Below are 26,697 nucleotides of genomic sequence, written 5' to 3' on the forward strand. Positions count from 1 at the left end.
CTTATATACCAGCTGGGTAGCCTCCAACCTGATGGCATGAACATTGATTTCTCTAACTTCTCCTAATACCCCTCCTCCCCTTCTTACCCCATCCCTTATTATTTATTATTCCCCCCACCCCATTTTTCTCTCTCTCTGCCCCTCTCACAATCACTCTCTGCACAAATGCTTCATGGCCTGCTATTTTTTTTCGTTTTTAATCCATCTTTCTAGTATCTGTGGCACTACTTTCCAATGCAATGACGTACCATGAACGGAGCAACAAACGCGGCGCGACATTAACCAATCGCAGTGCCATTGTTGCAGTCTGATTGCTCCTCCCACTTCTCCGGAGGTGCGTCGCTGATTGGGCGGGACACGGAGCCCGTGTCACATTTGGCGGCGTGACGTTATTGTGGCTGCGTCAGAGGACAAAGTGCGTGCAACGCGGCATCTACCACGTGATTAAACAGCTCTGCTCTCGATGTGTTCACGGGTGGTTTTAAATAAAGTTTTCTGGAGCTGACGCTTGCGCAGTGCAGGGGTAGGAGCGGCCGGAGCGAGCGCACAGCCAGAGGCCCGGAGCCATGCCCAAAAATAAAGGTAGGGGCGACGTTGGGCCCTGGGAGGCTGAGGTCGAGGCTTCAGCTCTCCCGAGGGGCGATCGCCATCACTTTGTACGGGAGCAGGTTTGCGGAGGACTGAAGGACAGAGAGTCGGCTGCCAACACGTGCGGCCCTGGGCTTCCTGAGGCCGCCGGCATTGCAGCCCGGCCCTGGCCTCCTTAGTCCAGGCGCGTCCTGGCCTGGATGTGAGGTGTCCGCTCGTGACTGGCGGGGGACTCCAGCCTGAGGCATAGGGGGCCTGGCCCAGAGCGGGTATCTGAGAGAAAATGGGAGTGATGCCGGCTGAAGGTCTGGTGTCCTGGGGCGGGAGAGGGCAGGTGGTGGGATTGGGTGTTGTGTCGCAAAGGTGAAGTACTGCGGTTGCTGCAGACCTGAAGTCAAATGAAATTTAGTAACAATACATATTGCGGATGGTGGCATTTTTGCAGTGAGCAGGAGCTGACGGATCCGATTAATGACCCACATAGTATCTAGCGTTTTGTGCTGCTCATTTTCAGTTGTTGTAGCGTAGAAACTCTTTCTCAGACCCCATTTGGAGAGGGAGGTATATTTTCAATCTGAGAAGGATGGATTTTTCTTGCAGAGGAATCAAATGGAATTGGCTGGACTTGTATTGGAGCAAAGAGGGCAGACTACGTGTGTATTCCCTCCAGTTTAAAACATTTCAAGAAACTGCAGCAGAGAAATAGTTGTTATGCTGGTTTCTACTACGAGAGTTCACTGAGTGCAGTGGTAAATAAATTTAGCTGTAACTATGCACGTGATGTGTAGAGATTGTCTCTGCCTTGATAAAGATGTTCGTTGCAGATGGAATATAATCGTGCTTTACTAGACAGTTGCCAACTTTGTTATATGAGATGAGATTTGAAAGTTATTCATGAATGAATGAGAGGAAACTTATACATTGTGGTACTGAAGTTGTGCACAAGTCAGTCTGAGTTTAAAGGTTTGATTCTTCCAGGACTGGATTGCTTAGAGAATTGTGTGGTCGTAAAGATTTTGGTATAATTGATGTAGAAACTAGTGGGATATTTGAAGCTGCACATGGCAGTCTGATCAGAGAATTAAAACTCAAAGTGACAAGTTGCAGGTAAAACTGGCTTAATGAGGAAGATAATGACAGGAGCTGTGAGGTTCAGTGCTTGGCCCATTTTGTCTTTGTTACATACACTTTATCAAGGATTCTGGCTTCATTGTTAAGTCAGTGAATACAATGAGAAAGACAATTGAGAGCTGAATCAGGCTACCAGAAAATAGCAATGTAGTCAAAAATCCCTGGTAGATGGAGCTCAATGGGGAGGTGGGGTTAGAGTGGAAGCAAGAGTGTGAAATGCTGGAAGATTTCTCCATGTGTGGTCACAAAACCATGAAGGTGCTAGTGCTGCTGGGTACTGTGGCTTAGGGTTATTGTCATTGGGTACCAGGTCTATGCAATCATTGGCTGAGATCATGTCAGAAAAACTTAATCTTAATTGACCAGAGTGGTTTAATTAACTTAAACCAGAGTGTTCTGGCTGCCATGGAGTAAAATGAATGACTAGGTGGTAACGATGTTACCAGGAGAATATGTGACCATGAAGTATTACAGCACAGTAGAAGCTCTTTGGCCACAATGATGTGCTAACCTACTACTCTACGGTCAATCTCACTCTTCCCTCCCACATAGCTGTCCATTTTTCTTTCAACTGTGCTTGTCTAAAAGTCTCTGAAATGTCCTTAAATGTTTCTGCCTCTACCACCATCCCTGGCAGTGTGTTTCACCTTAAATTTATGCCCCCTCATTTTAGCCATTTCTGCCCTGGGTAAAAGTCTCTGGTAGCCACTCGATCAATGCTTCTTATCATTGTGTGTATGTCTTGTCAATCACTTCTCATCTTCCTTCACTCCAAAGAGAAAAGCCTTAGTTCATTCAACCTTTCCTCATAGTACAGACTATCATATCCAGCCAGAATCCTGGTAAATCTCTGCACCCTTTCTGAAGCTTTCACTTCCTTTCTATAATGAGGAGACCAGAGCTGAATACAGTACTCGCAAGTGTGCTCTAACCAGAGTTTTATAGTTCTGCAGCATTACCTCACAGCTCTTGAACCCAATCTCCCGACTAATGAAGGCTAGCACACCGTACGCCTTCTCAAGCCCTTTCAACTTGCACAACAACTTTGAGAAATCTATGCACTTGAACCTCAAGATCCCCCCGTTCCTCCACGCTGCTGAGAATTCTGGCATTAACTTTGTATTCTGCCTTCAAGTTCCACTTTCCAAAGTGTGTCACTTCTCACTTTTCCCATTGAACTCCATCTGCCACTTCTCAGCCCAGCTCTGCATCCTGTCCTACAGCATAACAACAAGCCTGTGCTGCCCAGTTATACCCATGTGACCAAGTAATCTAGTAACATGTAGATCTTTCGAAACCAGAGTAGTTGGATAAGACCCATATGGTCATGGGCAGAATGTGCAATCTCCTTACAGACAATGCCGGAATTGAATCTGGGTCACTGGTGCTAACCATTACACGACCATTCTGAAACATCTCATTTAATTTAATTTAATCTTAATTACTCTGGAATAACACCACCAAAATTAATTAGCTGTAATATCTTGGTGAATGCAGGTGAAAAGATCTTGCCCACATCTTCTGGCTCCTGCCTGTTTTGGCAGACCTTCTTGCCTGTTTTGTCCTTAATAGGCTCTTTTTTCCCCAGTATGTGCGGTTGCTCTTCATAAATAAAATTTCATAAACCTTATTTACATGTAACATTTTGTAGCCCCTCTTTGCCCTCCAAATGTCTACCTGTGCTCCTATATTTTTTCAAACCCCCAATATCATGGAAATGAACAGTTGACATTTTGAGTCCTTCCTCTCTAGTCCTTTATCTTTCCCACTCACCTTCACTTATCACCTAGCTATCTTCCTTCCCCTTTCCCTCCCTTTTTAATTCTAACATCTTCTCCCCTCCTTTTCCAGTCCTGAAGTAGGGTCTCAACCCAAAATGTAGACTCATAAATTTCCATAGATGTTGCCTGACCTGCTGAATTCCTCCAGCGATTTGTGTGTTGCTTTCGATTTCCAGCATCTGCAGACTTTCTCATGTTTACTAATTTAGGGGATGTGAGCATCGCTGACAAGGCCAGGAATTATTGCCTTTTTCTAACTGCCCCTGAGGTGGTGGTGGTGAGTGATTAATCTAACCTTTATTGTCTTTCTTGAAGGTATTTCAATAGTGCCCCTACATAGTTCTGGAGTTTTGCTTGGTGATTTTAAAAGGAGATCAATTTTACATGCAGTGGATTCTAGTATATATTGGCCCAATTAAACGGCTTTTGCAATTAGCTGAAGCTTCTTGGGAATAGCTACAAAAGTATAAAGACAAACTGACAAATTATGTATTTAAATGAAATACAGAACAAATTAGAATACTACCAATACTTATACAGTATTATAAAAGTGTTTTAGTTCCACATACTTACAACAGCGAAATTCATCTGAGTCACATTCTTTTCACTATAAATGAACAAAGTCCGCACAGACCACAGTGCAGATAATGGACTGCCTTCATACGACGCTGTTGATGATTGCATCCTCCAAATCTCCATTTTCATTGTAACATTCAAGATAGTTGTACTCCACCTGGCTAGTCTACAAGCCAGTGGCATGACCATTGAATTTTCCAATTTCAGGTAACCATTACAGTCACCTGTATAGGTTTATCTGGCACCTTGGCTCATTACAAGGCACCAGAAGTACTTGCTGCTGAGTCCAGCACGACAGCATGATATCAGTGCCCTGCTGTCTTCAACACCCACTGAGCTCTGTAATCCTGCAGTGCAGTGTGTGACTGTTGAATTTCAAAGTATGCACACGTACACACAACTAGTGTTTCTCTATAGAACTGCTTGCCCTGCATCACATTTTAGAGCCTTGCAGGATTTGAATTTGACTCAAAAAATGTATTGGGGAAAGTGAAATGCAGGTTGAGTTAAAATTCAAATTAAGTTTTGGAGCCCCAGACACGTGACTAGAAAGCCAGAATTACTCAGGGAGATGTGTTTCATGAATGGGCTGATGTGTTTATTTATTCAACCTAGGTAAGGGAGGAAAGAACAGGCGACGTGGTAAGAATGAAAATGAGTCTGAAAAACGTGAGCTGGTCTTCAAAGAGGATGGCCAAGGTGAGTGTGTGGTGTATTGTCTGATTCCCCCCTTTATGATTGGGCAGTATATCTGTACTTCATGAAGAAAGGTGGTTTTCAAATATGTTTAACCAAGGAGAATCCTGCAAAATATAATTTATCTTCAGGTACATGTTGTGTTAATATAAATTTACTCCAGCAAAATTTAAAATGGTCCATCGAGCTTTTAGGTATAATAAATCATAATTACATAAAAGATATGACTATATAATTTTAAAACAACAGAGTGTACTCTCACAAAATGTTGGAGGGTCTTGGGAGGCCAGCCAGTAAAAAAGTACTCTTTTAAGAGTACCTCCACCATTTTGTGTGTGTTTGCTTGGATTTCCAAATTTGCAGAGAAAATATATTCTGGCAATGTAAGTCCTTGCACATCCATCTAGTTTCAAGGCCTGTTATTTACCATGCACTCAATACTTGTTTTTGTATTGAGGAACTAGTTGTAGTTTCCTGAAATTTAATACAACCATGTTATTTCAGAGAGCTCTTCAATTTTTAACCATACTTATATGGGGTTAATGTTCGGTTTTGACATTTTGTGATCTATTGAAGCAGAAATCAAGGAAAAAGAAGAAATACATGAGGGGAGAGAGGGGGGAAGAAAGGCCCTAGTAGTAGGAAAAGAACAATAGAGATTGATCCAGTTTGCTAATTCCATTGAATTTCCATAGATAATTGCTATTCAGTGAGATAGGCCCCATTCAAATACAGTGGATGCCATTCAATTGGGACCAGTACATTTTGGCCCAATTCAGCAGCTGCCCCAACTAGTCGTAATTTCATGGGTAGAAATAGTTAAAAAGATATTAAAAAAAAGACAAACTACAATTTAACTGAATATCACATCTTGCATTTGATTGAAGTACAGAACAAATTAGAACATTATCATTACTACTACAAATGTATTAGTTAACTAATTGTTAATGGCAGAGCAGTCTCTGAAGCTTGGCTAAAGGATGGCAGCCGTTGAGAGTTAAGAGTTGAGAGTTAAAGGCGTATCGTAGTGGTTGCCAACCCGTTGATCACAATGGACCAGTCAATCTTTGAGACTTTCCCAGTAGATCCTGAAAAATAATAATTACACAAATACATTATGCCTGATAAACCTTTTGATGCAAATATGTAGTAATGTGGCGACCCATTTCCTGGCACATCCGAACCGGCTCACAATTAGATAGCCTACGGGGGTTTGCGAGCACAGAGCTTTGGAGCCTCTGCACCACGGGGGGCAGGTTGAGGGAGGCTTAAAAGTGAGGCTGAAGATTTCGAATAAAGTTTTTCCTTCGACTGCAGTTACCGACTCCGTGTCGTAATTTGACAAACTAATTGATTGCATAAGTATTCACCTTTTTTCTCCCCCCCCCCCCCCCCCGTGTCCTTAAGGTGACACACCATATCATTATTAGTGCAGCCAATGGTTTTAGAAGTCACAATATTAGTCAAATGGAGATCTGTTTTTGGATACCTGTGTGCAGTCAGGGTGTTTGAATTAATTGTAGTAAAAAAGCATCTGGAAGGTCCAGCTGCTGGTGAGCAGTATCCTGGCAAAAATTACACCATGAAGACACAAGATCATTCCAAGCAGCTCCGCAAAAAGGTGATTGAAAAGTACAAGTCAAGAGATGGATACAAGAAAATTTCCAAGTCACTGAATATCCCTTGGAGTACAGTTAAGTCAATCATCAAGAAATGGAAACAAAATGGTACAGCTGTAAATTTGCCTAGTGCAGTCTGTCCTCAAAAACTGAGTGACTGTGCAAGAAGGGGGCTAGTGAGGGAGGTCACCAAGAGACTTATGACAAGTCTGGAGGAGTTACAAGCCTCAGTGGCTGAGATGAGAGAGACTGTTGCCCGGGTGCTTCACCAGTCACAGCTTAATGGGAGAGTGGCAAAGAGAAAGCCACTGTTGGGGGGAAAAAGCCTTGCGTGAAATCTCAGCTAGAGTTTGCCAGAAGGCATGTGGGTGACTCTAAAATCAGCTGTAAGAAGGCTCTATGGTCTGATGAAACTAAAATTGTGCAGTTAGAGGGTAAAATAAATGCCGCAGAATTCAGGAAAATCCTGGAGAAAAACCAAATGCAGTCTGCAAGAAAGCTGCAACTTGTGAGAAGATTTGTTTTCCAGCAAGACAATGACCCAAAGCATAAAGCCAAAGCTACACAGGAATGGCTTAAAAACAACAAAATTATAGTGGCCAAGTCAGAGTCCAGACTTCAATTCAATTGAGAATTTGTGGGTGTACTTGAAAAAGTCTGTTCAATCATGATCCCCATGCAATTTGACAGAGCTAAAGCAATGTCATTGTCCAGATTTGCAAAGCTGGTAGAGACCCATCCACACAGACTCGAGGCTGCAGTTGTTGCCAAAGGTGTGTAGCCCCCAATTGAGCCCCGTTCGCCCAGGGTAAATCGCTGTCGCCCCACCAGTAGTGCAATACTTCTGTACAAATACGGTGTAATGCCCCCCCCCCCCGTACACACTCACAAGACAAATACCAGACAGTACCCAAAAGCAAGTAAATAATTGCAACTTTATAGTGATTTCTTAGTGATGGGTTAGTAGAAACAGATAACTTAAAGGCACCAAAGTAATAATCAGTTTGTCAGAACCCTACATTCTTCCCCCTGCCAAATTTAGTCATGCCCTCATGACGCTCAAATAATTTGCCAACCCTTCCTGAAAACACAAAGCCCAACCCAAGTGCAGAAAGCAGTGACATAACTCCCCAAAACAGTGGAGATCACACCCTGTTCCCTGGGTGCAACATAGGCCAACCTATCGGGAGGGCGCCTACTTCTCTGTGACCTGTGCACTCCCTCTTCTAACTCCTTCATTTCAGACACTACAGAGGCTCAGGGACACTATGAGGCGAACCCTCCTGTGAGCAGTCACCCAAACCCCTCTGCACCTCGGAACCCTCCACCTCTTGCTCAGGCCCCACATCCTCCTCGCCAATGCCCTGTGGCACTCCTGACAGCCCATCACTAGCCCCCCCCCCCCCCACCCCGTCTAACCCAATGGGGGAATGGCCAGGAGTCTTCTCCTGCACCATGGGGGCATCAGCAAATGGCATCATGTACCAATCATCTGAGTCAGTATCCCTCACAGGGGCTGGGCCCAGGCCCGCCACTCCCAGTGTGGGCTCTTCCTCCACCCTGCGTGGACGCAAAGTCCTGGTATGAGGTGCAGCTGGCACCTCGAGCTCCCGCTCTACCTGTACACTTTGCCCCAGAGGCAACAGATGATTTCGGTGGAGAATCTTGACGGGCTGCACTCGGAAGACAGGTAAATTGGGCAACTGACTCTCCACCACATAGGGCATGCCCGACCAGTGATCAGCCGCCTTGTGCTTCCCAGGCAATCCCAGATCCCTTACACACCAGGTCCAAAGGCCCCGCACTCTGCAAGTGCGACAACAGAACAGCCTGCACAGGCAGCGTCTTCCGGCGTATGCAATGTATGCAGGACTTGCAATACTTGTCGACCTCCGACCTCACTCAGGGCCAATAAAAACTGTCCTTAAGCAAACCATAGGTCCTCTCCACCCCCAAGTGCCCAGAGTCATCATACAGTGATTTCATCACAACCTTCCAGTACTTCTCAGGCAGGACCAACTGCCAACGCTGAGGTCAGTCTGGGGGTGACGTTACCCAGTGTAACATTTGGTTCTTCAACCTCAACCGAGGTCATTCTCTCAGTAACAGAGACACAGAGCTGTGTTGTGTCTTCTCCACCTGGGCCATGTCCCCCTTCCCAACTGCGTCCCAAATAGTGCCAATGCCAGGGTCATCTCACTGAGCAGCTGCAATTTCCCCAGGACTCAACTCTGGTAGCTGCGGGATCTTCAGAGCAGCTATGTCACAGTAAACTAGGGGTAGGGCGTCAATGGGTCCACCGCATGCTCTGGCCTCTCCTTTTCCTCGGCCTGCATGGTGATAGCAAACTGACACATGGCCTTCACCCCGGATGCAGAAACACTCTCCCACTCCTCGACCTCATGCTTCCGTCAAGACAGAGCATCCACATCGACATTCCGGCTCCCTGGCTGGTACTTCGGGCTAAAATCATATGCAGACAGAGCGGCCAACCAACGATGACTGGTGGCATCCAGTTTCGCCGAGGTCAGGATGTAGGAAAGCAGGTTGTCCGTCCGCACCTCAAACTTGGCCCATTAGAGATGGTCACTCAAAAAAAAGCCCGCAAAAGCCAGACAGACAGGATCTCCAAAAAGTCCTTACCCACCTTCTCCTTGCAGGCCCCCAGGAGTATCCGCACAATAGGGGTGTTGGTCCCTACCAGAATCGACACACCTCTAGTCGCAAGTGGGTCTGGGCAAACCAGCACCAAGGCCTCATGAGCCTCAGACGTTCCAACCTCGGCCTCGAGGAACTCCAGCCTCATGGACAAATATCACCAGCACTAATACCCCAGATTTTCAGGGCACTGAAGGGCGTCGGGTAAATGCGACAAATGCTGATCGTAGAATGACTGGTACAATAGCGTAACCTGTGACCACGTGTCGAGTATGGCTTTTGCATCTATTCCCTCTATCCGGATTGACACGCTGGATCGGGGTCCCACCAATCCTTCGGGGATAGGGTCCTCTCCTCTCGTGGCACATTACTGGGAACATGTTTTCCCAGAGACTCCAGGCCATTCTCTCACTGGGTCTCCTGTAAGTTTCCCGATCCCTTTCCTGCTTGAGCACCCATGGAGTCTCCCCCTGAGGGGTTCCTGGCCGGTTACATTCCCGCCTGAAGTGCCCTCTTCCCCAGAGTTAATACACACACCCTGTCTCATGGGACCTCGGCCTCCCCTGGGCCTCTGTGCAGTCCGTCCGTTCAGGGAAGGGCCCTCTCTGCCAGTCCCCTCACGCGGAGGGACCCCCCTCACTATTTCCCAATTGGAGCCGGCCCAAGTCACTTCACTACAAAGGGCTACCAGGGAGAACTGCACCGTACTGACGGAGCCCTCTTCCGACTCCAATGCGTCCTCCTCCTCCCTCACCTCTCTGAGGAACTGAACAAAGGATGGGGGGGGGGGTGCCCGCGATCTACGGGACTGCTGGAGACTCGTAGCAATCATATCGTGCCTCTGGATGCCCTGGCCTACCTGGTCTATTCTAATCTGATTCACCTCTGATTCTGAAATGACCCCTGTCGCCTCAAACAATTTATCCTTTGCTCTACCTGGAAAGGATACTCAGAAAGCTTTTCCCCTTTCTCCTGACGTAGGCCCCGATACCCCCTAAAAGCTCCACCGTGCTCCTCCAGGTAGCCAAGGGGTTGCTACCCTTCACGCCTTTTACGACCTCAGCTGCCACCTCTTGCAAACTGTCAACCAATCTCTGCCGCTTCTCTTCCTCGGAACACCGCCACTCACTCAGCAGCCGAGAGTCATGCTCTACCCAAGACTCATAATCTTCTTGTCCGGGGTAGGAGTGCGCCCTGAGAAAATTCTTAACTTCTGACGAGGACCCGCCAAATTGTTCACCAAGGAGTTAATGGCTGACGCCAACTGTGAACCCTCCCCCTTCTGTGGGAGGGGGGACCAATGAGATTTTCCAAATCTGGCCACTCCCTTCATCCTTCAAAAACGATAGGACCTGCTCTCGAAAATCTCTGCCCCCAGCTGCTGTCAACTCCTCTGGTGTCCCAACAGACCCGTCAAACCTTTCCTGTGTGACAAAGTGCACGCCCCATTGCCCCACGTCACTGAGGTCACCGATAGACGGTGGCAGTCCCACTGCTGAGACGTCAGCACCAATCTGCGCTAACACATAGCCTAAATCCCCCATTTTGCCAATCTTTCTGCCTACGATTTCAACCCTACCAATAGCTCTGACCGTACTCAAACATCGAACTAACACTCTGTCCAAGGTACACATGTCCACCCCACTTAATACACAGGGATGATTAACCGGTACTCCCTCGATCTCACACAAGAGTTCAATCTTATCTGAATCCATCTCCCCTTGTTTAAACTGGGGTGAATTACCCCGAATGTGACAAATTCAATCCTGGATGAGCCCCCACAATGTAGTCTCTGTGTCCCCAATTGACCCCCATTTGCCTAGGGTAAACCGCCGTCGCCCCGCCAGTAGTGCAGTACTTCTGTGCAAATATGGTGTAATGCCCCCCCCCCCCCAGTACACGCTCACGACAAATACCAGACAATACCCAAAAGTGAGTAAATAATTGCAACTTCATAGTGATTTCTTGGTGATGGGTTAGTAGAAACAGATAACCTAAAGGCACCAAAGTAATAATCAGATTGTCAGTTTGTGCACCTATTCTAATACGTTGGTGCTCACGCCTCTGGTTCACTTCCACAATGACCTTCCGAGCCTTCAGCCACTGTCCGAACCGCTGACGTCCAGTATCCGTTGCTCTGGAACCGCTGCCCGCTCCACACATGTCCTTCATCCTTGTTCTCCTCCCAAAAAAAGACTGCGAACCCGCTCAGCTTACACAGACAAGATAGCATAACAATTCTCCATTGGTTTTCCCCTTATCAATACCCATAACCCAAACATATGAGACACAGGATCCTATTACAGCACTGCAGAGAAGCCACTTCATTAGTCTGAACAGTTAACACCATTGTTACGGGTGCTGAGAACCCTACAGGTGCATCTAGTAAATACTGACTTGAAAGAGGTGAATACTAATGCTGTCAATTACTTTGTGTTTTATATTTGTAATTAATTTAGATCACTTTGTAGAGATCAGTTTTCACTTTGACATGAAAGAGTTTTTCAGTTGATCAGTGTCAAGCCAAATTAAATCCACAATGATTCAATGTTGTAAAACAATAAAACCGGAAAATTTCCAAGGGAGTGAATACAGGGTGGGATGGGGATTGCAATTTACAGCAGGAGATGAGAAACGACATGTCAGAAGGACAATGTCATGATAATTATTGGGGATTTTAACATGAAAGTGGATTGGGAAAACCATATCAGTACCGGACATGAGAGAATTTATAGAGTGTCTGAGGGATGGCTTTTTAGAACAGCTTGTCATTGAGCCCACTAGGGGATCAGCTGTGCTGGATTGGGTGTTGTGCAGTGATCCAGAGGTAATAAGAGAGCTTAAGGTTAAGGAACCCTTGGGGAACAGTGATCAGAATCTGATGGAGTTCGCTTTGAAATTTGAGAAGGAGAAACTAAAATCCATTGTGTTGGTATTTCAGTGGGATAAAGGAAATTTGAGAGGGGAACTGGCCAAAGTTGACTGGAAAGACACACCAGCAAGGACAGCAGAGCAGCGATGGCTGGAGTTTCTGCGAAAAATGACAGAAGTGCAAGAGAGATATAGTCCAAATAAGTTTTTGAATGGAAGAAGGACACTAGCGTGGCTGACAAGTGAAGTCAGAGCCAAAGTAAATGCAATAGAGAGGGCATACAAGGAAACCAAAGCTAGTGGGAAGACAGGATTGGGAAGTTTTTGAAAACTTGCAGAAGGAAACTAAGAAGGTCATTAGGAAGGAAAAGATGAATTATGAAAGAAACCTAGTGACTAATATCAAAGACACTGAAAGCTTTTTTAAAAAGTATATAAAGGGTAAAAGAGAGTCAACGGTAGATATAGGACCAATACAAAATGAAGCTGGAGATATTGCAATGAAAGACGCAGAGATGGCAGAGGAACTGAACGCGTATTTTGCATTGGTCTTTACCGTGGAAGACATTTGCAGTATACCGGACATTCAAGAGTGTCAGGGAAGTGAAGTATGTGCAGTGAAAATTACGACTGAGAATGTGCTCAGGAAGTTTAATGGTCTGAGGGTAGGTAAATTTCCTGGACTTGATGGAATGCACCCTCGGGTTCTGAAGGAAATAGCTGGAGAGATTGTGGAGGCATTAACAACGATCTTTCAAGAATCGATAGATTCTGGCATAGTGCCGGATGACTGGAAAATTGCAAATGTTACTCTGCTATTTAAGATGGATGGGAGGCAGCAGAAAGTAAACTATAGACCTGTTAGCATGACATCAGTGGTTGGGAAGTTGTTGGAATTGATTGTTAGGGATGAGATTACGGAGTACCTGGAGGCACATGACAAGATAGGCCAAAGCCAGCATGGTTTCCAGAAAGAAAATTCTTGTCTGACAAACCTGCAATTTTTTGAGCAAGTGACAAGCAGGGTAGACAGAGGAGATACAGTAGATGTGGATTTTCTGAAGACCTTTGACATGGTGCCACCATGAGGCTGATTAGCAAGAATTGCAGGGGAGTTGCTAGTGTGGGTGGATCATTGGCTGATCGGCAGACAACAAGAGAGTGGGAATAAAGGGATCCTATTCTGTCTGGCTGCCGATTACCAGTGGAGTTCCACAGGGGTCGGTGTTGGGGCCACTGCTTTTTATGATGTATGTCAATGATTTGGACTTTGGGATTAATGGATTTGCCAGTTTGCTAAATTTACCAATGATGCAAAGGTGCAAAGGAGGAGTGGGTAGTGTTGAGGAAACAGAGAGCCTGCAGAGAGACTTAGATAGTTTAGGGGAATGGGCAAAGAAGTGGCAAATGAAATACAATGTTGGAAAGTGTATGGTCATGCACTTTGGTAGAAGAAATGATTGGGCAGACTATTATTTAGATGGGGAGAGAATTCAAAATGCAGAGATGCAAAGGGATTTGGGAGTCCTTGTACAAGATACCCTAAAGGTTAACCTCCAGGTTGAGTCGGCAGTGAAAAAGGTGAATGCAGTGTTGGCATTCATTTCTAGAGGTATAAAATACAAGAGCAGGGATGTAACGTTGAGGCTCTATAAAACACTTGTGAGACCACACTTGGAGTATTGTGTACAGTTTTGGGCTCCTTATTTTAGAAAGGATATACTGACATTGGAGAAGGTTCAGAGAAGATTCACGACAACGATTCCAGGAATGAAAGGGTTACCGTATGAGGAACGTCTGGCAGCTCTTGAGTTGTATTCCCTTGAGTTCAGGAGAATTGGGGGGGGGGGGGGGGGAGATCTCATAGAAACATTCTGAATGTTAAAAGACCTGAACAGATAAGATATGGCAAAGTTATTTGGCATGGTAGGGGAGTCTAGGACAACAGGACACGACTTCAGGATTGAAGGACGTCCATTTAGAACAGAGATGCAGAGAAATTAATTAGTCAGAGGGTGGTAGTGGAGGCAAAGTCATTGGGATATATTTAAGGCAGCAATAGATAGATTCTTGATTAGCCAGGGCATCAAAGGGTATGGGGAAAAGGCAGGGGAGAGGGGATGACTGGAAGAATTGGATCAGCCCATGTTTGAATGGTGGAGCAGACTCAATGGGCTGAATGGCCTATTCCTCCTGTATTTATGGTCTTATGGAAGAGGTATTGTCCAGGTAGCTGTGAGAGTCAGTGGATTTATAATGGACATCAGTAGATAAGCGGTCTCCAGAGATAGCGGAGAGATCGAGCAAGGGGGGAGGTGTCAGAAATGGACCAGATAAATTTGAGGGCAGGTTGGAAGCAAAGTTGATGAAGTCGACAAGTGCCACATGGGTGCAGGAAGCAGCACCAATGCAGTCATCGATGTAGTGTGGGAAGAGTTGGGGAGTGGCACCATTGTAGGCTGGGAACATAGACTGTTCCAGTTAGCCGACAAAAAAAGCTGGCATGCTGGGACCCATATGAGTGCCCATGGCTATGCCTTTTGTTTGATGGAAGTGGGAGGAGCTAAAGGAGAAATTATTGAGAGTGAGGACAAGTTCCAGCAAACAGAGGAGAGTGGTGGAGAAGAGGAACTGGTTGGGTCTGGTGTCCAGAAAGAAACTGAGAGCTTTGAGGCCTTCCTGGTGGGGGATGGAGGTGTATAAGGACTCGTAATGAAAATAAGATGTTTAGGGCCAGGGAACTTGAAATCTTTGAGAAGTGTCATGGATGGGGAGGATAAAACTGAGTCAAGATATGCAGATAGGAGTTCAGTGGGACAGAAACAATGGCAAGTTTGTGCATCTTGGGTAGGTGCAAGGTGAGGAAACTGATGTTGATGTCAGTGGATGGGAGGCCCCAGAATTAATGAGCTTGGTGATAGTGTGGGAAATGATGCTCCTTAGTGGGATCCTGTTCGAGAGGTAAGTAAGAGGAGGTGTCTGACAGTTGTCATTGGGTCTCTGCAAATTAGAGGTCAGTCCATCAGACTACTACAGCACCCCCCTTATCTGCAGGTTTGATGGTTATATCAGTCTCTCTGTGATCAAGAGCTCCTGGCAATGACATAGGACACTCTATTACTACATTGAATGGACTTGTTTTAGTTGCTTAGTTTTCTTGTCTGGGATTGCTCAATGCTACATATGACCACAGGAGGGGCTGTAGGCCATGCAGCCTTCTTCATGCTAACTTGGTCGTTGTTTGATTCCATTCATTCGTTTGACTAATGTGGACAATGCAAATACCATTCATTGTTCATCAGTCAACATTAATTCTTGATAAACACTCCCAGTGAAATGTGTTCCTTGGCCAGAGTTCATTTTGACACAGCAATCCTCATCTCAGAATATAGTCCTTGATCAGAGATTTTACTGTATATGGCAGTGGCCTAATACCTTTATTTTTTAAATAAAGGACCAGCTGGGCAGGAGCATTTAATTGTGGTATTTTTTCCACTGCTCCAGGATTTGTTTCCTGGCATGTCATGCACCTTTCAAACGCTTGTCGAATTGTGCCCTGAACTTCGGATTCCACTGTTGCAGGGAGAATCTGTCAATCATCTTGTCCACTCCGACATGTGCTAGGGAGTGTATCATCTGTGCCAGTAAGAAAGCACTATAGTTGGAGTTACTGGTCTATGACTAGTGCTGTATCTCCATGCTTCATCATTGTTTAACCTCCCACCATTCTCCATCCAGAATCACTTTTCCTGGTTAGAGCATTGAGCTTCCATCTCTCGAATATCTTGTGTGTTCATCTGTGACAGAGTCCAGCTTCTCAGTTTCCATCTTTTCAGTTGTTGGGTTCGCTGCATGTGTTCTCAGAATTTCATTTACCCTTATTTACTTTCACCCCTTTCGGTACTGCCCTTTTTCACAATTTAATCAGTGAAAACATTTCCAAAGCTTTCCATTGTAGTCATCTTTAGTGGGTTTTGCATTTTAATACAGCTGCTCCTGGTGGGTCCATGAGTTCCTGTGCTAGCTGGCTATTTTTGATTGGGGTCACTGCAACTGTAAGGAATCTCCTTTGCCTCTAAAATTTCTGAAATCATGAACAGCTTCAAAAACATATCGAGAATGGACGTAGATATTAGCTGATCTTTCTGCCACCTTAACAGGCTTCAACCAGAGCTTTCCATTCTGCCTGTTGCACAGAGGTAGCAGGAGCAATGTTTCCTGATACCAGCAGTCTGTTTCAGAAGTAACGGTCCATCCATTTAGTCAAGTTCCTCTCTCAATTGCTGAAAACTCTTTGGTGTACAGAATCAAATTTGGTTTCAGTATTATAATTTCTTGTAATAATTTGCATCTTCATGCGCTGTTATCCTTGCATAGTTATGGTCATCATAGTTTAACAAGAATTCAGCATATTCATTACCAATTAATAACATAACCATCTGTTTTTTGTTCTTTCAAGGCAAGCAGGGACTGCAGGGAAGGGTTTGCTTGTTGAAGCTGTTGATCAGATCAGGATCTCCCAGCACTTGTGTGCGGAGAATTGAACTTGTTCCTGTAGACTTTGTTTCCAATGCCACAAAATCTAGCCCAATGTCCCTTCCAACCACAAGTGACATTTTGTTCTGAGGGATTGGCATTGGAGGGTGGCTCAGACTGTAGTAATTGCTGTACTTGGCTATTGACTAGCAAGCAATAACTATTGACTCATGGTCAGTGGCTTTTGATCAACAGGTAAACTGACCCACCTGTAATGATCTTATTCAGGTTTCGATATCTTGTTCCATTTGATTGGTAGCTTCATCACTTTGGCAATATCTGCTTTCAAGCCATCCACAAAAGTGGACTTCAAGAGACCATATATGGAGTCCTCTCTGTTAATTTTATTACCAGAATCCCTGAGTAACTTAACCACGGTGTCTTGTAGCGTTCCTCATATTCAGAAGCGTCCTCGGACATATTTTGCTTGCAATTAACCACTTTCTCCAGTCGGTCTGTATAAGGGTCTGTTCTTCCGAACACCTCTTAACATCTCAAATGCCTTGCATATTTCGTTTATTTTCTCCTTTGATGTCAATTGCCTGATTTGCTGAGAAGACAACATAGTAGCCAAAATTTGGATGCTATTATATGTGTGTAGATTGTATATGTTTTTAATACGTTGAAGCTCAGCCCAGGTCTTCAAACATTTTTAAGATATTGAACTACTTTGGACTATATCAGTCTTTTCCAGTTCAGGTGGTTGACGAAAAGCCATCTTGTCTCCTTTTGTCAGTTCTATCTTCACTTCCTTGGTCTTTACTGAGGCAAGCCATGATATTGCTGCCAACCCTATTGTTTCTTGACGTCATCCTCACTGAGTCACTGGAGGTCGCTGTAGAGTCCTTGTCGTGACTGTTGTGGTTCCTCAGAGTTTGGATGCGGTGTCTTGGAGGACTAACGGGACTGTCCACTTGAGGTCCCTGCTGTGCTTTATGATACTCCTTCAGTTTACTTCAAAGCTCCATAAAATGTCTTGTGATTTGATTATACTTGTTTTTTTTACTCACTCATTTAATGCAGATTTACTGTTTTAGACTTCTTACTGTCTCTGTCGTACTGTTTATGTGGGTTATCAGTTTTCCCCTTCATTTTCAACTTGTTCAGTTAACTTTTTCACTCATTCAGCCAATTCATGAATTATATTTTCCAGCTGACCATGTGTTTGCTTAAACTCAAAGGTCTTTTTCAATTTCGTATGCTGGTTTTTCCTTATCTGTAATAATACTGCTAATGTGCAGCCAATTATTTCTCTTCCTAAACATATTAACTGGGTCTTATCACATACCTTCACATTATGGTGTAAGAGCCAGATTTAATTTAGAGTCAACATTGATGCTATATTTCATCAGGATTTTTTCATTAATCTCATCAAATTAAAATGTTTTATTCAGTTAACTCAACCCTCGGTCAGCTGTTCACACATAACAACTGGAGACTCAACTCCCCTTTTTCTGTAGGTGGCTTCATAACATTGGCCATTGTCTCAATATCATCTTATTTAACGCTTAATTAGTACTTTCTATCAATCGGAGTGTGCTTCAAAAATCATTGGTTGTGTCAAAAAAACGTAGGAGTGCAAGCAAGTCGTTTTAAGCACTAGATGACACTTGGAAGGATTCTTAGGTACTCCACTGGGTAGTAAGAAGTTAATCTGAGTATAATGTTAATTTTAATGCAGATCTCACTTTTTCACGAATATCAAAATGTAATAATTTTCCTTCACACTTGATGGTGTATTAAAACAAGAACTAGGTGATCTCTTGGACGATTAGGAACCAAAGGAAGAAGGTCGTACCTCCTTCTAAGTATGCGTGCCAAAAGTCAAGAATGGGGCATGAAACTTGTTGCTTATGATCGTTTATTAAATGTTAAAGAACAAAATGGGGGTAAAATGATGAAGCATGGGGTTGGGTGGGGTGGGTGGGGAGAGAGAAGAGAACAAAGAGATTGATCTGATTTTACACTAGATTGCTATTTCCATAGATATCAGTTAACCAATGAGATAGCCTCATATAAATATCTGATACCTGCAACTACAACCAAGAGTTTCCAGAGACCATAGAGGGAATGTAACTACTAGGAGCCACACTGAACAATTACATAAAATCATAAGACTAGGAGCAGAATTGGGTCATTTAGTCCATCGAGTGCGCTCTGCCATTCCATCATGGCTGATCCTTTTTTTTTCTCCTCCTCAACCCCATTCCCTGGCCTTCTCCCTGTAACCTTTGATGCTTTGTCCAATCTAGAAGCTATCAATCTCTGTCTTTAAGTATACCCAACAACCTGGCCTCCACAGGTGCATGTGGCAACAAATTCACCAACTTCTGGCTAAAGAAATTTCTCTCCATCCATTTTAAGTGAACACCGTTCTATCCTGAGACTGTGTGCATCCTTTCCACATCTACTGTCTAGGCCTTTCAACATGCAAAAGGTTTCAATGAACCACCCACCCCCATCCTTCGAAATTCCAGTGAGTACAGACCCAGAGCCATCAAACATTCCTCCTATGATAACCTTTTTCATTCCCGAAGTCGTCCTTGTGAACCATCTCTGAACCCTCTTCAATGCCAGCACATCTTTTCTTAGATGAGGAGCCCAAAACTGATCACAGTACCTCAAGGTGAGGTCTCACCAGTGGCTTATAAAGCCTTAGCATCAGATCCTGCTCTTGGATCCTAGACCTCTTGAAATGAATGCCAACATTGCTTTTGCCTTACTCGCTACAAACTCAACCTGCAAGTTAACCTTTAGGGTGTTCTACACAAGGACTCCCAAGTCCCTTTGCATCTTAGATTGTTGGATTTTCTCCCCCTTTAGAAAATAGTCTGTACATTTATTTCTTTAGTTTTTTAAGTTTTACTTTTACATGACATTACTGGGCTATGGTCACTATTACAGTCTGCACCTGGGTATGTTTTGGATTGAGTCACTGAGTTTCTAAATCTTTGGTTTACAGTAATAAAGTCAGTCCCTTAACTTTACAACCCTTGACTATTTGCAATTAATTAAAGAAAACTTAAGACAAAAATTTACAATTGAAGTAAGGAATAGATTTCAAAGTCTAGAAATAGAATGTGTTGAAGATGATAGTAATCATGTAGAAATGAAGTTTAACTCTCTCAAGGATGCCTTGGTAGAATTAGCAAAGTCAGTGATTCCTCAAAAAAGAAAAAAGCACAGAATAAATGGATGACAGATGAAATCAAAAACCTAATGGAAGAAAGCAAATCCTATAGAATACAAGTCCTTAGATAAAAAAGCCAAAGAAGAATGTGAGCAACTAGAAAGAATGCCTATTCCTGATCCAAAAAGGTTACATCAACAAATCAAGAATATCACTGGTAAAAAGCCCCTTTGTTCTTCATGTTGATGTTTGAAAGCAAAGGATGGTACCATTATCATGGAAAAACATGAGATTATGAACAGATGGACTGAGTATACTCAGGAATTGTTTGAAGACGATCGAGGCGAAAAACCAGAAATTAAGAAGAACATTGAAGGTCCAAGTATTTTAAAATCTGAAGTTTGTAATGCAAGAAATAAGATGAAGAAAGAAAAGGCAGTAAGTCCTGATGAATTAGTAATAAAACAAATTATCACCCTTGAAGATTATGGAATTGAAAAACTTTACTGATTTAATCAATAACATTTATGAGACTGGAATAATACCAGAAGAGATGAAAAAATCAGTATTTATCACTCTTCCTAAGAAACCTGGAGCAATAGAATGTGAATTACATAGGACCATAAGTTTAATAAGTCATATCACTATGATACTTCTAAGAATTTTGATGACAAGAGGTAAAAGATACAAGCTGAAATAGATATAGAACAATGTGGTTTTGTGAAAGACAAAGGTACAAGAAACGCGATATTGATGTTAAGGATACTATCAGAACGTGCTATTCAAGTGCAAAAAGATTTGTTTGCTCTACACAAAAGCTTTTGATAAAGTAAAGCACAATAAGTTATTTGAACTATTACAGGAAACTTTAGATCTAGATTCGAAAGGCCTCCACCTAATCAGAAATCTGTACTGGGAGCAAACTGCCGCTGTAAGAATAGATGGAGAAGTGGTTTACAAAAATCAAGTGAGATGCTAGACAAGGATGTATTTTCTCCCCTGATTTATTTAATGTGTACAGTGAAACAATATTACAAAAAATGAGAGACAGCTTGGGAATCAAAGTTGGTGATGAAAACATCAATAATTTCAGATATGTGGGTGACACTGTTAATTGCAAGAATGGAGGAAGAACTACAAAACTTAATTAATATAGTTGTTGAAGAAAGTGCAAAAATGGGTCTATCAATTGCAAAATGACAATGTATGGTGATATCCAAAACAAAGGAGAATCCTATCTGTAGGCTGAGAATAAACGGGGAAGACATAAAACAAGTACAATACATAAAACAACTAACTTTTGCTACTTAGGAAGCTGGGTGACATCAGATGGCAGGTGTGACATGGACATCAAAAGAAGAATAGGGATGGCAAAAGACACCTTTATGAGAATGAAGGGTATACTGACCAATACTAAACTAGGCATGACAACGGCCTCAGAGTACTGAAATGCTACGTTCATCCAGCTGTGTTATATGGCTCAGAAAGTTGGACGATATCTAGTAACATGAGGAAACAAATTGAAGCAGCGGAGATGTGGTTTTTGAGGAGCATGCAAAGAATATGGACAAAACAAATATCTAATGAGAATGTCATGAACAGGGCAAACACAAAAGGAGAAATAACGTTTGAGATCATGAAAAGGCAATGTAACTTCATTTAGGAACGAGGAGTTAGAATGCACGGTAATTATGGGAAAAATTGAATGGAAGAAAGCAAGAGGAAAGCAAAGACAAATGATGTTGGAGACAGCGGCCAGAGAACTGGAAATGAATACCAATGAATTGATCCACTTCACCTGAAACAGGAGTATGTGGGCCATGGCAGTCAAAGCACAAACTGGGCAGGGCACCCGATGAAGATGACGTTTATTTCTATTGCCGAAGTGTAATGACTATGCATTTTCCAATATTGTATTTCATTTGCTAGTCTCCTGCCCATTCTCCTAATCTAAGTCATTCTGTAGCCTGTTTCCTCAGCGCTACCTGCCCCTCCACTGACTTTGGTATCATCTGCAAACTTGGGAACAAAGCAATCTATTCCATCATCTAAATCACTTACATGCAGTATAAAAAGAAGGGGTCCCAACACTGACCCCGCAGAACACCACTAGTCACTGGCAGCCAACCAGACAAGGATCCTACATGTGCGTAAAATACAAGCAAGCATAAGGAGGTTAAATTACATGGAAAATAACAATTATACAGTCTAATCTAACTGTGTTAAAGGCTCTTGAGCACAATTGTAAGATATTTTCTGCATTCCAACAGCTTTATGAAAACTTTTTACTTCCCCTAATTAGGATTTTTTAATAAGTTTCGATTTTCATTGCCAAATTGGATAATGGACTCCAGGATAAACTATTGTACTTTCATCTTTAGTTTTAAAGGAAAGGCCACTAATACTCTGCACACTTACAGACAAGTTAATCAGTCACTGAACTGTGTTCCTATTGCAGCAGATGTCAAATAGCTTAATGAGTGATGTCAACAGCTGTACTCACTGGATTTAATATTGTCAGAAAGTTGTGAGTTCAAGCCCTGTTCCAGAGACCAGAATTTAATGGAAAATCTAAACACACCAGGAGTGTCCTCTTTTGGGTAAGGCGATGGGGTAGATATTATGTTGTCCCAAAATCAGTGGCCCTCGCTCTGTATTGTGCTGCTTCTTTCACTCTGGCGTGCTGGGCAATTTCCACCGGAAGTCGGAAACAGTGTCTGGTGGATTGTGATTAAGGCCAGCAGAGCTCTGACAAGTGCTTTTGTGGATATATCTTGGCACTGGGCAAGATAAGTTCTGACCTTCCAGCATGAATATACAACAAATTATTCAAACAATAGCAGAAGTGATAGTCATACAGTATAGGAATGGGTCCTTCATCCATTGTTTTTGCTGACCATTAAGCATCCTCTGGTTTTCAATGGCTGCAGAGTGATTTTAAATTAAAGCTCATATTTTCGGTTGAAATGAATGAATGTGTTATCTGTTTTGGCTTTCAGAGTATGCCCAGGTGATAAAGATGTTGGGAAATGGCCGCTTGGAAGCCATGTGTTTTGATGGTGCAAAGAGGCTCTGTCATATTCGAGGGAAGCTGAGAAAGAAGGTGATGACCCTTTGATTTTGTTTTGTTTCATAGCGCTTTTAATCAAGCAGAAAGTTGGAGGTATTGATAACCCCTTACACCCAGCTAGTACACTCGTCATTTATGCCAGTTACAATTTCACATTTAAGGACATTCAAAATTGATTTATAAAATGCTTTTTCAGTTTTAAAGAGGAATCTCCCATGAAAGTTTCAAATCTTCTTCCAAAATCATGATCTTTTTCATAAGGCTCGTGCAGTGCAGTTTGAAAAATCTTGTCATACTGTATTGAAGTAGTAACTGAATTTTTTGTCATTCAGCTTACCTTTATTACAGTGAATTGTACTTTAAGGTTCATTTTTAGTTTGTTTAATTGTCATTCAACCATACAGATTAAATGAAACAGTTCCTGCATGGCCAAGGTGCAAAACAAGGTACAGTCACAAAAGTGTTAGCACAAGCCCCAAGTGGCATAGCCTGAAGATTGGTGATGTATGGGATGTCCTGGAGCCCCATTTCTGCAAGTGCCAGTACACAGCAGTTCCGCCTGTCAAGTTGGGCATGGGGTTTTGTCAGCCGCAGACAAAGCCAATCCAATTCGTCTTCCAGGAAACGAATACTGGAGAATAGTACAGATGGGAGAGACTGCCTGCAGGGGCCAGCACCAAATCCAGCGTGGATTGCAATGCATCCAACTGCATTTATTTTCTCCTATGCCACCTCTGACAAGTGACGCCATGGCATGAAGGCCTGGTCCACGCAGCAACCCAGGCCATGCAGCTCCCCTGCTGTCGGTCTCACCAATTATCCAGACTTGCACTATTCTATATTACCAATGTCTAACAGGGTCTTGACAAGAAACATACTGAAGACACACATTTGCACCATTTATTGGACCTAGAGAGGCTGCTGTAATCAAATGTGCCACCAACTTTCTAGATTTTGTTTGCATTTCTGACTAGTTTTCTTTTGCATGTAGCAACACTGGTCTCAATGCTTAGAACTTGTTACCATCTGTTCTTCCTGGTAGTGTTAAAAATATATTCCATCAGTCGTCCCATTGATCCATGTACACTGCTGCCTATTAGTTCTAGGCCAATGTAAAATCCTTCTATCCCAAAGCATTATAGAATTGTGTGATGTGCACCTAAGACTCTTGCACTTTGAATGCTTAAAAAGATTGTTTGTCATGACTTACCTCTTTGAATCGTGCAAATGTATCTGGATTTTGAAGGTAAAATATTAACTTAAGTTTAGGAATGACTCAAATATTATCTGTTTCAGGTTTGGATAAATACATCAGACATTATATTGGTTGGATTGAGAGATTACCAGGTAAGGTTTTCCCTCTATTATAAAGCCTTTCCAAGGAAAGAATTACTGAATTTATGGATTTTATAGTATTATAGAATATACTGAATGTTATAGATGGATTGAATTTCACTGAAAGCTTGACTTCTAAATACGTGAAATTTACATCAAATGGTTGGTGTTGTTCATTGTACTCAAAAAAACACATTTAATCCAATGTCACAAAGATGACTAGTGGCAACCATTATATTTAGCAATATAAGAATGTAAATTAATTATTTTTGGGTAACAAGGAAAAAGTTCATTAGAAATGTTGAGAGTTAGTTCATTAGAAATGTTCCTTGATTCTTTCAAGGAAATTGATGTACCTCTTGAGATCCCACTTAATCTCCACACTAGTGGATAATTTTTAATGAAGAAGAGCCTGTGACTTTTTTTTAAACCACCCTGCACCTTTTAAGGAATTTTCTTTGATCTCTTGCCCTTGTGCAAAAGACCCCTTCTGGTCACTCAGCAACTTTATTTTTGCATGGTGTTTTTAATAGCATGTATCACTCCCGTTTTCGTTTTGTGTGTCACTTTCCCACTTTTATGAACCTCTCTGCAACAGGGTATAACTGGGTAGATTTCCAGCAATCCTTATTATGCTTTGGATGCCAGGATAAGGCCTACCTTCCAGTAATGTTCCCTGCTTTTGCTGATGAGCAAGAGGCAATGGTGCTGAATCCTGGTTCCAGCAGCATCCAACAGGCAGGTAGGCTCTTGGAGCAGTTTTCCTGAAGCCTAGATGAAGTTTGAATAGTAGTTGTGCACTTCGTGAACTGGTACCAGTGAAACTAATTAACTCTTGTTATTGCATCTTCCACCAAGCAACCTGTGTGTGCAGCTTACAGAAATCGGATCTGAAGCTTCATTGTTGCACAAGGTGCTTGAAAAGAGAATTGAAGTTGTTTATTTAACTTTGCCTGAAAATGGTAATGTTCTTGCATTGTTTGGTTATCTGATACTTGCATTTTATTCAGAATATTTTCTTGTCACTTCTAAAGGATAACAAGGCTGATGTCATCCTGAAATACAATGCAGATGAAGCCAGAAGCTTGAAGGCATATGGTGAACTTCCAGAACATGGTATGGATTGTTATAATAATTAAATTCTCACAATATCTAGATTTTCAAACTGGAATTGACCATTTTCTTTTAAATCCCTGCTGGTAACCTCAGCCAAAATCAATGAGACCGATACCTTTGGGCCTGGTGATGATGATGAAATCCAGTTTGATGATATTGGGGATGATGATGAAGATATTGATGATGTGAGTATGGGATATATATTAATATTTCCAGGGAGTCGTCCTTGTCTTGATGCCAACTACGCTCTGCATAAAGTAGCAGCCAAATTCACTTAAACGTAGAAACCAAGAGACTATTGCAATTTAATTGATAGTATAATGACGGTGGGTGGTTTGCAAGCAGAAGAAATGGCAGCTAAATCTGACTTTGGTTTATTTGGATTGTACCCAATTGTATATAACTTTGGCATCCGCACCTTGGAAGAAGTGCATTTCAGATCTAAATAGCTGTGAAAGGGTTAAGTTAAGGAAACATTAGGTTTGCTCCTTTCTAGAGAAGGAATAAACTTTGGTTCCTGTGCTGCCTTCATTCAACATGATCAGATGAACTGATCTTGGCATCAGCTTCAATTTCTACCTGTTCCCTATAGACCAGAAATTTGTGTAAACGGGTTTGAGGAATTCCAAAGATTCACTATGTTGTGAGAGAAGAAATTCATATCTCTTGATTCTTATCAATCCTTGCTCTGAATAATCACAAGAGGAAATATCCTCTGTTGATCTCCCTTGGGTTCTTGTTCAGTAAGATTTTTCATTCTAAATTCCAAAGATTGCCCAGTTTTCATCCAAGAAATCAAACTAGTGAATCTTAATATTTTATACTCAGACAAGAATGTCCTCAAGAAAGGAAATTGAAGTTGTAGGCTGTTGTTCAGTTCTGGTCCCACCTATACATCTGCTTAAAGTTGGTGGATTGGGACCAAATGGGTTGATTGGAAACAAACCCTACAGCTGTCATTGATGCAATAACACTGTGTGGTTAATATCTTTTATTTTGTTACAGATCTAAATTGGGATTGAATTTGGATTCCAACATTGTACCAAGCTTCCTTTTTGAAGTGAATTCCTTTTTTTGGATTGGACATGAACATTCTGTGTGGATGAGTTGATTTGTTAATGCCTAATGTATCTTAAATTCATTCTGCAACAATTTGTTTAAAGAAATCTATGTTTTAGTGTATTTATATTCTTCAGTCAAAAGTACATGAAAGAATTTGGTGTGAAGTTTGTTAGGAAGTGCAATCCTTTCCAATAAAATGTTAAATCTCATAGATCTGGTTTCTGAGTCATGGATGAGTAGTAATACAACATAGCTTGTGTCAGCTTTCCATAGTTTTTTCCATTGCTTTGAAACATGGCTTGTCTGAGACTCTGAAACCAGTGTCAAAATTAAGTATGCTATTTTCTTGCACCATCAGTAATCATGAAGGATATAGGGAAATAGTAATTATTTAATTTTCATCAAATTCTTGCTATTGTCAGTCTAAATTACAGGTCTAAATCTGTCTGTTCATTCCTGGAAAAGTACATTTGTCAGTTAATTTAATTGGAAGAATATTCTTGCTATTCCCATTCCTACATATTTCAA

General features: G+C 42.5%; 1 protein-coding gene across 1 annotated transcript; it reads left to right on the top strand.

Annotated features, from left to right (window-relative positions):
- The first annotated feature begins 430 nt into the window (after positions 1 to 430).
- LOC132393127 (eukaryotic translation initiation factor 1A, X-chromosomal) lies at positions 431 to 26,378 on the top strand. The gene is made up of 7 exons (XM_059967968.1): positions 431 to 582; positions 4,692 to 4,775; positions 22,586 to 22,689; positions 23,953 to 24,003; positions 25,026 to 25,107; positions 25,201 to 25,292; positions 26,113 to 26,378. Exons 1-7 carry the CDS (start codon positions 567 to 569, stop codon positions 26,116 to 26,118), a joined length of 435 nt encoding a protein of 144 aa, XP_059823951.1. The 5' UTR covers positions 431 to 566; the 3' UTR covers positions 26,119 to 26,378.
- The last annotated feature ends 319 nt before the right edge of the window (positions 26,379 to 26,697 follow it).

Source organism: Hypanus sabinus, chromosome 4 (assembly GCF_030144855.1).
Source record: "Hypanus sabinus isolate sHypSab1 chromosome 4, sHypSab1.hap1, whole genome shotgun sequence".
In the NCBI taxonomy this organism is placed as follows: Eukaryota; Metazoa; Chordata; class Chondrichthyes; order Myliobatiformes; family Dasyatidae; genus Hypanus; species Hypanus sabinus.

What these genes read in the sequence shown, in the direction of transcription:
- LOC132393127 (XM_059967968.1), top strand. An exon ending in CTTCAAAGAGGATGGCCAAG is followed by an intron (nt 4,776 to 22,585) that starts GTGAGTGTGTGG and finishes TTTGGCTTTCAG; the next exon opens with AGTATGCCCAGGTGATAAAG. An exon ending in GAGGGAAGCTGAGAAAGAAG is followed by an intron (nt 22,690 to 23,952) that starts GTGATGACCCTT and finishes TATCTGTTTCAG; the next exon opens with GTTTGGATAAATACATCAGA.